The sequence below is a fragment of the Arctopsyche grandis genome, chromosome 3, assembly GCF_051622035.1.
Source record: "Arctopsyche grandis isolate Sample6627 chromosome 3, ASM5162203v2, whole genome shotgun sequence".
NCBI lineage: Eukaryota > Metazoa > Arthropoda > Insecta > Trichoptera > Hydropsychidae > Arctopsyche > Arctopsyche grandis.
The window spans coordinates 19158434-19172593 of NC_135357.1; the positions used below are offsets into that span (position 1 = coordinate 19158434).

General features: G+C 32.6%; 2 protein-coding genes across 3 annotated transcripts; one reads left to right on the forward strand and one right to left on the reverse strand.

Moving 5' to 3' along the window:
* FipoQ (F-box/LRR-repeat protein FipoQ) lies at window positions 1-7013 on the forward strand. 2 transcript variants are annotated; one of them, XM_077427839.1, is made up of 11 exons: window positions 1-220; window positions 3622-3790; window positions 3939-4094; window positions 4167-4316; window positions 4387-4547; window positions 4638-4743; window positions 4818-5019; window positions 5100-5267; window positions 5345-5399; window positions 5489-5637; window positions 5719-6987. In XM_077427839.1, the coding sequence occupies exons 1-11, from the start codon at window positions 128-130 to the stop codon at window positions 5852-5854; spliced, it is 1545 nt and encodes a 514-aa protein (XP_077283965.1). In that variant the 5' UTR covers window positions 1-127; the 3' UTR covers window positions 5855-6987. The 2 variants fall into 2 exon arrangements, with proteins under 2 accessions (XP_077283965.1, XP_077283964.1); XM_077427838.1 differs by lacking the exon at window positions 1-220 and adding an exon at window positions 3257-3448 and having other exon boundaries at window positions 5719-7013.
* Trc8 (TRC8 ring finger protein) lies at window positions 6295-13463 on the reverse strand. Its single transcript, XM_077427825.1, has 3 exons — window positions 12925-13463; window positions 8473-10229; window positions 6295-7823 (listed from the first exon to the last, which is right to left on the reverse strand). The coding sequence occupies exons 1-3, from the start codon at window positions 13229-13231 to the stop codon at window positions 7803-7805; spliced, it is 2085 nt and encodes a 694-aa protein (XP_077283951.1). The 5' UTR covers window positions 13232-13463; the 3' UTR covers window positions 6295-7802.
* Between the last annotated feature and the right edge of the window lie 697 nt (window positions 13464-14160).

Consider the following 14160-nt stretch of genomic DNA (forward strand, 5'->3'; position numbering starts at 1 on the left):
CACTTACCTGAAATAGTTTTCAGCGAACAGACGTGCCAAGTGACAATCCCGGCAGGATCGAGCTTCCCGGATGACAATAGGCCGTATGCGATATTGTTTGTGTACATAACCTAACCCACCGACAGTCATGGATTCGTGGGGAGCACTCAGCGTCGACTTTGCGACCACTGCCATCTCCAGAGATGACATGAATGGCAGTTTTCGGAGAAAAAACAAAATCGTGAGTGTTTTAATGCGTCTTTGTGTAAATCCAATGCTGGGTATTAAAAAGTTTTCTTATAATTGGTCAAAAACTGTATTGTATTGTTTAGCCAAGCAACCTATAAAAATATACATTGTTTGGAACAACTGTCTTCAGTATTCACTATTATCATTGTCCAGCAACGGAAATGAAGATGGAAGTAGGCTACACAGCGTAAAGGGAAATTCACAGCCTACAGCCCTTTTGGGGCTAATTATAAATAATTCATTTAACTTATTGTAATATCAATGGTTTTGTTTGTCGGTTACAAAACGCATCACATATTTATACATAGATCGTCGTAATATTTCATTCGATTTTACATCCAACGTCGGTGATTGATCTGTAACATGTGTGTTAGCATATTTGCATAAAATAATCAGTGTTTAAATTTAAATTAAATACTATTATAATTTTATAATAACAATAATATACTCTGGTTTATATTCATAAAATTTATGATTGTGCAGCTTTCTTCGAATTATTAATCAAAAATTCTAGTTCTAAATAGTTTATGTTAATAACTGGTTCATCTACGTGGAACGCATAACCCAATTCAATATTTTCATATATATACATATATATATATATATATATATATATATATATATATATATATATATATATATATATATATATATATATATATATATATATATATATATATATATATATATATATATATATATGTTCGTTTGTATGTATGTATGTCCATAGATTCACCTGCCCACATATTTAAAGTCTTTTATTAATTGGGTTTCAATTTTTCAATCTAGCTACTGTAATAAAAACCAATATAAAGAAAAAAGTCCATGCGTTATGACTATCGATTTAGAAATGTAGGTATATATTCTGATATGATATTCTACATACATACATAGGTATGTGTATGTAAATTGAATGTGAACTATGGACATTATCGATATCTCCATATTAGCAATGTCCATTGTTTTTCAAAATTCGATTCATCGACTTTTCTATCAAGCGTGTATATCTCAGTTAAGTTGTATTAAATGTACGTATATGTATGTATATGTACTCATTTGTATTTTAGTCGAAAATCGATATACTATGTACATAGATCTTTTTCACATATCATATGTGAAAAAGTTGGAAAGTTTTCCAAAAATAAAATAAATAAATGAATAAGTACGTATTAGAATTCTATTGTTTGAATTCACTATAAATTTTTGACGTTGTAATTATATATTTTTAATGAAATAAACTATATTTTGGGTACTTTTGCGAAACTTGCTTGGAACGTATTGAGAATAGAAGAAACAGGTGTGCATATACGCTTTATTTTCAGAATTAAAATAACATAATCGAAGAAGAAAATCTGGTCGTTTACATTATAAAATTCAAAGAATTTATTGCCTTAGTGACCAAACAATCAAACAAACATCCAAACCAGTTCATTGATATATTTTAAATTGGTACGTAATTAACACGGTAGACGAATATTTCACTTCCGCATATTATTCATGTGATTCAGAAATCTCATTGCCTCTGCCAATTTTCCAGAAATGTAAACTGAGCTTAAAATATAATAAACATATACTGAAATATGTATATTCATATACTTTGAAAGCGAAATATTCACCTTTCTTTGATTCGATGATGTACATAAGTATGTTAAAATTTAGTCGTAAACTTTAATATTAATAATTTCATCCTCTAAAAGGGGAATAAAACATATTTTTATTCTAATTTCGTACTTTCTAAACTCGAAATAATACGATATAGCAAAATGTAAAATAATAAAAAATAAACATTTAATTGTCTATTTTTGATACAGTGACATCTATACAAAAAATTAAAAAGCTTTTTAGCACAGGTTTGAACCAATGAAAATTTGGAAGAAAAGCTTTCAGCCAGCCCTCTATTCATTGCGAAAGTGATCGATCTAAAAAAAATACCGTGAGAAAATTAGCAATATAATATTAGCTTTTAATAATGTTATTAAATTATATAATATACGTATTTTAATATTGTATGAATTACAATATTTATTGATTAAAAAATCATTGAATGCTATTTTAACTATACACATATATTACGTTTTAAAATTTGTTCATCTTTTTGATTATAACATACATTTGTGTAAAATTTAGACAAATTCAGAGGTATATTACGAAAGCATTCTGATTATTGCAAAATGTCGGGCGAGCTTGTTCCAAAGTTATGAATTTATTTTTATACTGATCTGGTATACCCAGCTAAGCTACTACAATCAATCTAACACAAAAAGTAATTCAGCTCGAATAATCCGAAAAAAATTTACTTGCATTGTTTACAATATAATATACTAGTGATTTTACCAGGCTTCGCTCGGCATTTGTAATATAAACCGCTTAAACATCTCTAATCTAATAGGAAACATTTTTTTTTTTATTAAATTTAATGTCGCGGATTCTACGAACCAAAACTTACATACATACATACAAAGTCTCTTTCGAAATTATATATTAGATTTACACACATTGATCAGCTATCATATTGATTGTGCTGAATTATTTATTGCAAACAATAACAAAATTCAAGCAATGAATTCGAATTCAGCTCTTACAGATCAACCAATCCAAACGAGGAATGCGACATGCAACTCTGGGCGCTAATTGCAATCACAACGTGACGATATCATTCCAACATATTTAATTAATTGGATCAGTCTCAATCGATCAACCGATTGAATTATAAGTGCACTGATCTTACATTTATCCTCCGCAATAATGGGTTCAAAAAAATCTTCCTGGAAACCACGCAACGACGAAGCAACACTTGCAGATGATGGTGATGGTTTTGAAAACAAAAAACCCGTTTATGTATCAACAACGGTAAGATTTTTTCTAAAAAACAGTTCCATGGAAAAACATCGTATACATACTGTGATATTTTCCAATAAATACCACTGTTGTTGTATAGAATAGGAGTGATGATACTTAATTTTCATAGCGTTGAGCACCAGCCAACTAGCTGTTGTTGGGAAGTACGAAAATAACTTGAGATGCTTCCAGTTTCCACAATTTCATTAACGTGCCACGTCAAAAATTTCAGTACTCCTGCAAATATTGTAATAAAATCTTACATTTTCACAAATCTTAACGCATCATGGATATAGGAGGTGATATATGGGGCCAGATAGCCCTTGAGGCTTCACAAGTTTATCTTATCGATGGTGTTATGCGAAGTCCATTTGCTGACACGGTGAGAAAGATCGACGGACGACAAAACCAGACTGCATACTTAAAATACACTATAATTTATTTAAAATTTATAAAAGCAACGAATATCATTTTTCATAATGAAACATTTAGAACTTTAAAAAATGATTTATTTATTTATGTTGCAATATAAAAAAAATGTTATTTAATTTGCAGACAATTGAAAAGTTACCAGATAAAGTACTCCTGAATATATTCAGCTATCTATCACACAGAGAAATTTGTCAAATGGCCCGCGTGTGCAAGAAGTGGAGGATCATTGCGTATGACACTAGATTGTGGAAACATGTCAGCTTGAGACCGGAAATATCTGGATTGCATGTTGGTTAGTACTACATAAAAGATTTTTTTAAATAAATAATAACAAAACACACATGTAACAATTGATTTGCACTAAAAAGCATAAGTGTCATTGAAGCAAAATATGATGTCAAACTCGGATAATAATTTGTATTGTGTCAATTAAATTTTAGGATCATTGGAATCTCTTCTGGCTCTTATATCGATCCGTTTTGGCCCATCACTTCGCTACATTGAATTGCCAATTGAATTAATCACTCATACAGTTCTACACGAATTGGCAAATAAATGCCCAAATTTGACCCACATGCTATTGGACTTCAGTACAGGTATTATTTGTTGAAAATAAAAACAACTTATCAAGTAACATACCTATACTATTCTAAAATTCTATTTTACAGCTATGCAACTTCATGATTTTTCTGAAATGCAAGCATTTCCTACAAAACTCAAATACATGTGCATTTGTTTATCTGAGGTCATCTTCATGGAAGGTTTCATGAGAAAAATTTACAATTTCATCAATGGATTGGAAATCTTACACTTGATTGGTATATATTTTTATAAATATTTGTTTACATAGTATATATGTATGTATCATACAACAAACATTTTCTTTAGGTACATATGAAAAAATTGAGGAAGAGGAAGAAGAAATTTATGAAGTTATTAATGTTCATAAATTGAAATCAGCAACTCCCAATTTGAGAGTCATCAATCTCTACGGAATCAACTTCGTAGATGATTCCCATATCGATGCATTTAGTTCCAATTGTATTCAGGTTAACACTATCAAAATATCCATGAAAAATATTTTTTTCAATTTTTCGTGTGAAATTTCATCAAAATTATCACTAAATTGAAAATTTCAGTTGGAATGTCTTGCTGTAAATTATTGCAACAAAGTGACAGGTTCTACAATGAAAACATTATTCCAAAGGTCCCGAAGGTTGAGATGTTTATTGATGAGTGGAACAAGTACACGAATTCCCTGTTACAAAATACTATCTGTAAAATGTTTATTGAATTTAAAACAATAATATATATTTCAGATCTGCAATCGGAATATTTGATGCAAGTCGAATGGGAAAAATCGTCAATTCAAGAATTAGATATCACCGGTACAGACCTGTCGACCGAATGTCTCATCGATATGCTAAGCAGAATACCAAATTTGAGATTCTTGAGTGCTGGTCAACTCAATGGATTTAACGATTCAGTCTTAAAAAGTTTCATGGAATCTGGTAATGCCAGGTATTTTTTTTCTTCTATTTATGACATTCTCTCTACAAAATTATGAACGATAATCAAAAGTCATATTATAACAATAACAGGAATCTAGTGGCATTAGACTTAGACAGTTCAGATAATCTCACTGATGATGCTCTTCATAAGTTTTTGTCTCGCTATGGACAGCAATTATGGGGCCTGGCTCTTAGTGGTATGCCACACATCACCGATCAGTTATGGCAAAGTGTTCTACAACTATTGACTAATTCAAAGTATAATATTTTCCTAATGCTATATATTTTAGAATATAGGTTAATAAAAAAAACTGTAAAGGTTCAATCATTTTTAGGATTCTTGTTATGGGTACTCAGGATAGATTGGGAGTAAATATTCACGTTGATCAGGTGAGTTTCGCTAATGATTAATGGTAAAGGCAACCATTTCTATAAATGTGATATTCAATGATATAAATAATTTTAAAATTTAATCTTAGTTAATGGACGGAATAGCTAATAATTGTCCAGTTCTGGAACGTTTGGAATTGAGGTGGGATCCTGATAACCTAAGATTCTCTGATAAAAGTCAAAAAGCCATTGACATACTCAGGGTTAAATGTCTTAAAATGAGATGCCTAGCCTTAAGGTACAATTTTAATACAATATTTCATATAAATTTTTATATTGGATATTAATGATTGACAGTTTGTTTTAAATTTCATTTCAGTGATGGTCGTTATTATGAAATTGTAAAAGCTAACTTCGAGAGAGCTGACCGTACAACAGTTGTGCGAACAACGACAAATTGTAGGGTGTCTAACTATCATTTGTTGTCCAACTATAAGGATTTAGTATTTAATTAAAGTTAACATATTAAATTACTTTTCGGTATATTGACGTTAAAATGATTCACTAATAATTTTATATATTATATTAGCATTGGGAGAAAACGCATCACATAACATATATTATAAAATGTATCGTAATAGATATAATATTAATTATTTTGAATAATCTGATATCTAGTAGGTATAGGATACATCATTTATGTGTGAATGATAGTAATAATATAAGTAATAAGTCCGAGGCGCAACTCCATTGGTGGATTAAGGATAGGTCATTGCAGTTTCCATACGTTCACTTAAACTATTATGATTCACGTACTCAAATGACATTCACTCACTATATCTACATAATAGTAATTTCTATAGAGAGGAAAAGCTGTAGATAGTCTCATATTATTTGGCCCAAACATTGTAATAAAGGATAGGATCATTATATTTGAAATAAAATTCAAAACATTCAAATAAATAGTGGCAATTTATAATAGCGATAAAATCACACAATACCTGATTTTTTTACAAATGTAAAATATATTACACGTTAAATTACAACTATAAGACTTATAGTGCATATATTATTGTATATGAGCAATAAAATGGTCCGTCAAATATCTTAACTTTTGTCAACATCGATTAAAATAAAAACAAAAATGCTGCAAAAAAAACTACACGTACTTTAATTATTTAAAACAATTTTTTAAAGTCACTCTAACGACTTACATGACGATTTTCAATTGATTTACAAATAGCATATGTACAAGGTCATAAAAATTAAGTTCCTCAATTCTACATAGAACCATGAATAAACTAGTTTAGTTTATTTCCTAATCATTTAATTATATTTATATTGCCAACAAAACGCTAAAGAAAACTTGAATGTCAAAAACTTAAAAGTAAAAGTGTGTGCTGTTATTTAAGTTTGACACACTACTAATCATGATGAGGTATCACTACTACATTTACAGAGAATCGTGTATCTTTTATGTAATTACAATCTTTAATTAAAATAGTCTGTATATGTGCAGTGGCAATGTATTACATATGTTATGCTTTACACAAATATAATTTTAAAAGAATGACTCAATAACAATGTTCTGTTTCTATTTTTATTAAGTAATTTTAGCACTGTATATAAGGTTCAAATAAAATTTAACAAAAAAATATGTTATAAATCCACACCATTTCAATAATTTCTATTAACTAGGGACTTCTATTAATGTAACAAAGATTTCAATATTTTAGTTTGAAAATGTACGTATTTGCAAAAAATAATAGTGAATATTGAAATATGTATTGTTCATATGTACTTCTTTGGAGCATAAATGTCGCAAAAAGATGGCATATTCCACAATGACAAGAAGTTTATAGTTAGTTTATTGCTCACTGCGATAATGAGATTGCATAACATATCTACATATGTATGCATGTACTTCATCGGTAAACACAATTTAGGCCAAAGTACAAACTAAAATTTAATAGAACAATCACAATTTAATTTAAATAATTAAAACAATCCAACCTTTACCATCGACTCACCATAAATATATTTTCTGTGTTTTCATTATATTACAAAGTACTTGCGAAGTATTTAACAACGTTTTAGTATTGGTACACGAATATAATTGACAACTAACTATAAATATACTATTACATAATTTACAAATATTTATAAGTTATTTAGATTAAATTATACAACCAGACGCGTATAAAAAAATACATACATACATCTGCAAAATTTCCAAAAAAAAAGCAACTGAAAACGATCGAAGTTTGGTTTTTTGGATTACTATGAAACAATGCAAACACAATATGTTAACTATCACTAGCATCAAATTTACATCTCTCATCGACTTTCAATTTTCACAAGTGTTAATGTTATCCTATAATATCGATTCACTATTAGACGACATGAGGTACTGACATGACAATCTTGCAAAGACACTGGCGTGTGACCCGAAAAATCAAAAAGTTACCACTGCCGCATAATAATCTGAAAAACCAAATATATGGATAACCCATTGCTAGTATTAAAACTAATACATATAACGAAAATGGTACGATAAAAAAAAACAAGAGAGCACAAATAGGGCTGCCAACATTTGTATGTATTCTTTTGGTAAAAGAACTCGAAACTAGGTTTGGTATACATATGTACATGTTTCAACCAATTTTGCGATGTATCAAATATCTCAATCTATAACTGAGATGTGCATTTTTTTTCTATCTGTAATATTTGAATCTTAAATATAATATAATAGTAATAGCCATTAAAATGATACCCTAGATATTTCCCAATGTATGTATGTACAGAGTTGGCAACCCTTAGGCTGGTAGCACACGAGGGTTGTTGTCTCGCCGAGATTAAGGTCCGAGGCTTTATGTATGAACAGTGCTTCCCGTTTATATAACAGTGCCCCAGACCTCAATATCTCCCGACAGGTAAACCAAACAGCCCTCATGTGAGCCCAGACTAAGTGTAAATGTTTGGGAAAATATTGATTAAATCTTCGACAAATATGTATATAATATGATCTATTGTGTTTATATATATAAATGGATTTATAAATTAGCAAATGATAAATTTTCGTACATTTCGTTATAATTTAAAAATTCCCGTTATGTAAATAAGATCATCTCACATTTTCACCCAATCGCATGGCTTGATCCTCTTCTAAAATATTTTCATTGTTGATATTTTCCGCCTCGGAACCGGACTCACTGCCTGTATCCTTGCCGTCTTTATCCAATTTATACAATATATCATGGCAAAGCGGGCACCTGTCCTGAACGTACAGCCACTTACGCAAACACACTCCGTGGAAGTAATGGTTACATTTAGTTATCTTCGCAGAGCTCATTTCTTGATAACAGATTGCACAAACATCGTCTAACGAATCTAACTGAACACTGGACGCCTCCGGTAGAGAATTTATCTTATTGACAGCCGACCGTCTCTTCATGAAAACAGACCAACCTGCTCTCGCTTCACACCATATATTGAAATACGCGTGGATGCACATCATGAGGGCTCTGATTGCGCCACCGGATTCAAAAAATAGAATCCAGGCACCGTTGAAGAAAAGAAATATTCCAAAACAAAATTCTATGGTATTTCCAAAGGCACGAATGTAATATACATAATCGTCAAGTTTTTCCCAGAAAGTAGTGCGATTTGCATCTAATAAAAATAGGGCATAAATCATTATACTCACAAAGACTTTTACAATTACTTCTATACTAAAAGCACTAACAGCTAAAAGCCAAGTTGATATAGTGTGGTTGGACCACAAATAACACAGCAAAACTACAGGGAAAGTGACTAGGAACGCACACACACATAGTGCCCGTACATGTCTATGCAAATTCGGATTGTGTGATGCACTTAAAGACATCAACATTGGATTTACAATATTGTGCACAAAGTGCAACAGAGCAGCAAACAACAAACAAAAGTTTCTGCAAAGTCGTACAAATCTTTTCTCCGGATTTAAAGAAGTGAGACCAGTTTGCAATGCGAGAATATAAAATAATATCGCTGAAACTGTTCCTATGTTCCTATCTTCTTCTTCGTCTGTTAACAGAACCCATTGGAAAAAGTTACCAATATAATGACAAAAGAATGAAATTACAGAGGTCATTCCCAGTACGGCTGTTATTGTTTCGCAGCCAGTTATAAGTAAGGATTTTGCCATCGAGGCGAAAGTTTGAAAAGCAAGGAAAGTGCTGACTTTGAAACTGTCATCGGACAATTCATAGTTATCCATAAGGAGTATACTGGCATGCTCCATCACTCTGATAATCCAGAACAGTCGCAAAACGCTGGGAACGTTCAATCGTAGCCATTCCATTTCAAATAAAGCGGAAAGTCCAAAATTAGACGCAAAATTTCTCGCTTGTTGATAGCTAGAAAAAACGATTTGCATGACGGAAAATGCTGAAGACCAAAGGACGAATTTCACTACAAGCAAAGGCAACAACGCAGCAAACACAGGTGCATGCTGCAATACTGCATGGGGGAATGGCAGAGTTGCAATAACAGACGGTATTGTGAAACTCCATGGTAACGAATACTGCAACATCCAATGTCTGGGGCCGAGATTGATCACATAAAATACAGCGCCTAAGACGAATTGCAAGACATAGTTTTGAATAATTATACTGCCGGCTCCTTCGGGATCAACCAGTCGCGTCATGTTCAGATTTAACGCATCTTCCAATATACTACTTTTGATTACATTTTCAGCACTTTCGGCCGCCGACAATGCTAACATTTGTTTCATAGCTGCCACATTTGCCCAATACGATACGAAGATAATTCCCATAGATGTCAAATACATGTACATTATAATCAGATGTTTCATACGCAGCACAAACATCGACAAGGCGAACATAAAACCTGGAACAACATAACATTTCATTATTATTTATTATTTAAATAAACTATACGCCGTTTTTTAATAAATTCAGTAGATTTTCCTTATTGATGTGCAAACATTTTGCACTATTAGGAAAAATCAACTAAATTATTCTAGGCTGTTTTAACATACATAAATACATACAGACAAAATATTAAATTATGTTTTTTTTGTCCCCAATTTTGATGTAATATTTTTTTATTTATAATACATGTAATATTAAGCTGTTCGGAAAGAAATCCATCGTTTTGCATGTTTTCTTTTAGGTTCAGTTTCAATCCGGACACCACAAAATGCACAACTTTTCGATGAATTCTTTTATAGACTGTTCGTTAGTATTACTTTTTGCTATACAAACCTTTTTGATATTTAAGGGTGAAATGGAGAAACCCGAAACCAACCAAGAATATGATAGACATTGGATGCTCTTTTTCTACGATCTATTATATACAAAAGCTATTATAAACAAATGTTCATTTTGGTTCCATCGATTCAAATCAGGCAATAGGAATTTACAGGATGCCTCTAAATCAGGACGACCATCAAAATTCGATGCAGACTTGCAGAATTTTAATTTACTTGAAGAATTCACCGTTGTCGTAGATCCCCGGAAAACTATTGAACTATGAAAAAATATCGCAATTAAACTGGGAAGTTGTACCTCATCCGTCATACTCACAGGACTTTGTATCCTAGAGAGCATTCATTAAGAGAAAAAATATAGATGACATAAAAAATCATCTTGAAAGTTATTTTGGATTCAAGCCAACTAGGTTTTCCACGAAGGGTATTGAAAAATTACCAGAGATGTGGAAATTACTTTTACATAAACAAAGAGGGAAGTACATATGTATAAATAGTGAAGAATACACTTATTGTTAACATGAAAAATGATGAATTTCTTTCTGAACAACCTAATATTATATTATGAACAAAATATTTCAAACGTAACAATTATTAATAATTTTATTCACTATTTTAATTAATTTTCAAACAAAGTGGATCAAAAATGAGATGATAGCCAGTTTAGTTGTAAAGTAAGTATTGAAAATAATTGATTTTATGAGGTAAGCACAAAAGGAGGATAATCATCTTGGTTGTATTCAAAGCGAAAATTAAGAATATGATCAGACATTCAGAATTTGATAATTGAGGAAAATAACTAGACTTTTTATTGCATTTTCCAAACAATTCAAATTAATTCCTTGAATAAGTCAATAGTTTTTATCTCAATAAACATAATAGGATGAAAAATCGCATTAGTTAATGTGACTAATTTATTATAACATTCGCTAAAAAACGCCAATAAGGCTTTAAATTAATCTTCAACATTGTTTCCAAAATAAAACAACCAATTATTTCATATAATTGTAATATATATAAAACACCGACAAAATTATTCAATTCTTCTTTCAAACAATATAATATGTATAGTCCACGAATAGCACACATACCCAAACTGGGCAGGCATATCAAGTTTAATATACATATATTCAATAAATATGATTATACATATTAGGAATAGAAATTAATGGCATGCGTCATGAATAAAAACAAAGTAAAAAAAGGCTAATTTTCAATTTCCATTATATTAAGGTGACCATGTTTTTCAAATTGAAAACCAGCACATTTTATCAACAAAAAAATTTTTTTTTTTTCTAAATACTTCCATTATTAAAAACTAACAAAGAATTAATTTACTTTAATGCTCTTATAAAATTCTACACAGAACTGGTTAAAATTATTCTTATCGATTAGCAAATATTTTAAAGTTTTAACATTTAATATTGCGTTTTATCGCTAGACCACATATTATTCATCAAAGAAAAAAGGGTGCTACTTTTGTATGCGGTCTACCTTCACATATCTACTTAAGTATGCGATCTACCTTCACGTTTTTACTTTAATATGCGGTCTCACTGTCTCAGTTCTCGCATGTGACACTGAGACTGAATAATACCGACCCTAACAACCTAATCTTAAATGAATAGGGCCAACCTTAACTTAACCTAATCTATCCTGACCGTTAAATAAATAGATGTTGTCTGCTAAGATATCAAGTTTTATTTCATCAATATTTTCACAAAAAAAAACATATCTTAGCAGCCAACACATATTTATTTAAGGATCAGGATAGGTTAGGTTAAGTTAAGGTTGGCCCTATTCATTTAAGAGATATGTATCTGCTGACAATATTTTGATAGAAATGCTTCGACAAGATTATGGGGCGGCAGTAAAAAAACAAAAATTATAATAAACATTTCGTTGCTACGATACAAATAAAATAATCGACTGCGATTCAAAGGTAGATCGCATACTAAAGTAGCACCGAAAAAAGTCCATCTGCAGATGCATATGTTCCCGATAAACAAAGACAATATTTGACTAATTTGCCGGTATTTTTGTAGGAGGCAACATTTTCACTGAAGGCTTTGTATACTTAAATACATCTATTAGATAAAAAAAAAGTGTACAGGTTTTATTTCACGACTTACCATACTCAAAAAACCAGTACTGTACTGGTAGAAACAGTATGAATGGTCACCTTATATTATATGGTAATCCCGACCTATACACAATTTAGATTCTTGATATGGGTATTTAGAATTGATTGGAGTTTGAACTATGGCAAATAGAATTGTGATTGTGATAACAGTAGAAAACATGGAAGCTTACCACAACAGCAAACAAGGAACTTGGCAAAGGTGTAGAGAAAGGCCTTGACGAAATCGACATTGTAGTAGAAGGCGTCGTCAGAGGCACGGGTCTCGGTGAGATGGGAAATGGCAGCGTCCGCGAAGAGGGTCAGGTTGAGATGCTGGTCGGGGGTGTGGTTGTGGTTGAGAGTGATCGGATCCGCTTCGGGCTCGCCCACCGGCACGGGCAGACCCAGACTCCGCTTGAGCAGTTCGTCGACCACGAAGAGTGGTGGCACGCGCAGACCAGCCTCGGCCAGGGTGGCCAGCCGAGCCCACACGGCCATCTCGTCACTCGCTATTCACTGGTTACCTGTCACCTGTCAATTGTCACCTGTCAGCTGTCAGCCGACGAGCACTCCCCACTCCCCACTCCCCGCAGTCTGCAGTGTGCAGTCCGCAGCCGCGGCCGCTGTCAACCGGCCGGGCCGCGTTACCAACACAACACATGCATACACTAAAACGCACCGCAGCCACACATCTATCACGGCTATTCGCCTCGCTATGCGCTGTCACACTACTCACACTCCACACCTCACTCGTGAGATGTCATTACGGCATTGCCACTACCGCTCCTCCGAAATCAAATTTAACATGCAGTTTAGTTGTGGTGCTACCCATTAGACTTCGATTGAAAATAATGAGGAACGGATTTCGAAAAATTGGGTTGTAGCGTTCTTTATTGTTGCATGGTTTTAAGTTGGCAGCACTACATACACCATACTATGGGTAAATGGCGGCTCGTGCATTGGGCTGCAGTACTCTCAGTACAGTACAAATGCATGCTATTTTTGTCGTCCACATGGGCTGAGGGGCTGCGAACCTCCCAGTATAGTATATATTCAAGCTATTTTTCTTTTCATTCGATCACAACGAGCTACTACAGCTTGAATAATCTTTGCAGCCTGCAGATTATGGCGCAAATTGCGATCGCGCGCACGACAATCGTTGCCTCAAAAATGCCTTTCTATTATGCACTAGTGTTGTGGCCGTTGAAATTTCAACGGGTGGTTTCGGAAACAAATTCATACATGATTTTGTGGCGGCTCGCTATACGACATGGCCGAGTTTGGTCACCTTCCTACGAGTGGGGACCAACTCAGCTGGGTTCGGAGAGCGGCTACTCCAGAGAAGTGTTATACAATAGAAGTGCCCTATGGCATCAAAAGTGTCGACAGTTGAAGTGTGGCTGTAGCCACACTTAATTTTTTTCCGC

Excerpts from the sequence above, each read along its gene's own strand:
- FipoQ (XM_077427838.1), top strand. The coding sequence starts at position 3,353 with ATGGATATAGGAGGTGATATATGGGGCCAGATAGCCCTTGAGGCTTCA. Across the intron at positions 4,744-4,817 it reads TTTATTGATGAGTGGAACAA|ATCTGCAATCGGAATATTTG; the intron begins GTACACGAATTC and ends TATATATTTCAG. Across the intron at positions 5,400-5,488 it reads TAAATATTCACGTTGATCAG|TTAATGGACGGAATAGCTAA; the intron begins GTGAGTTTCGCT and ends ATTTAATCTTAG.
- Trc8 (XM_077427825.1), bottom strand. The coding sequence starts at position 13,231 with ATGGCCGTGTGGGCTCGGCTGGCCACCCTGGCCGAGGCTGGTCTGCGC. Across the intron at positions 10,230-12,924 it reads GTTCCTTGTTTGCTGTTGTG|GTTTTATGTTCGCCTTGTCG; the intron begins GTAAGCTTCCAT and ends ATGTTGTTCCAG. Across the intron at positions 7,824-8,472 it reads CCATGCGATTGGGTGAAAAT|ATTATTATGCGGCAGTGGTA; the intron begins GTGAGATGATCT and ends TTGGTTTTTCAG.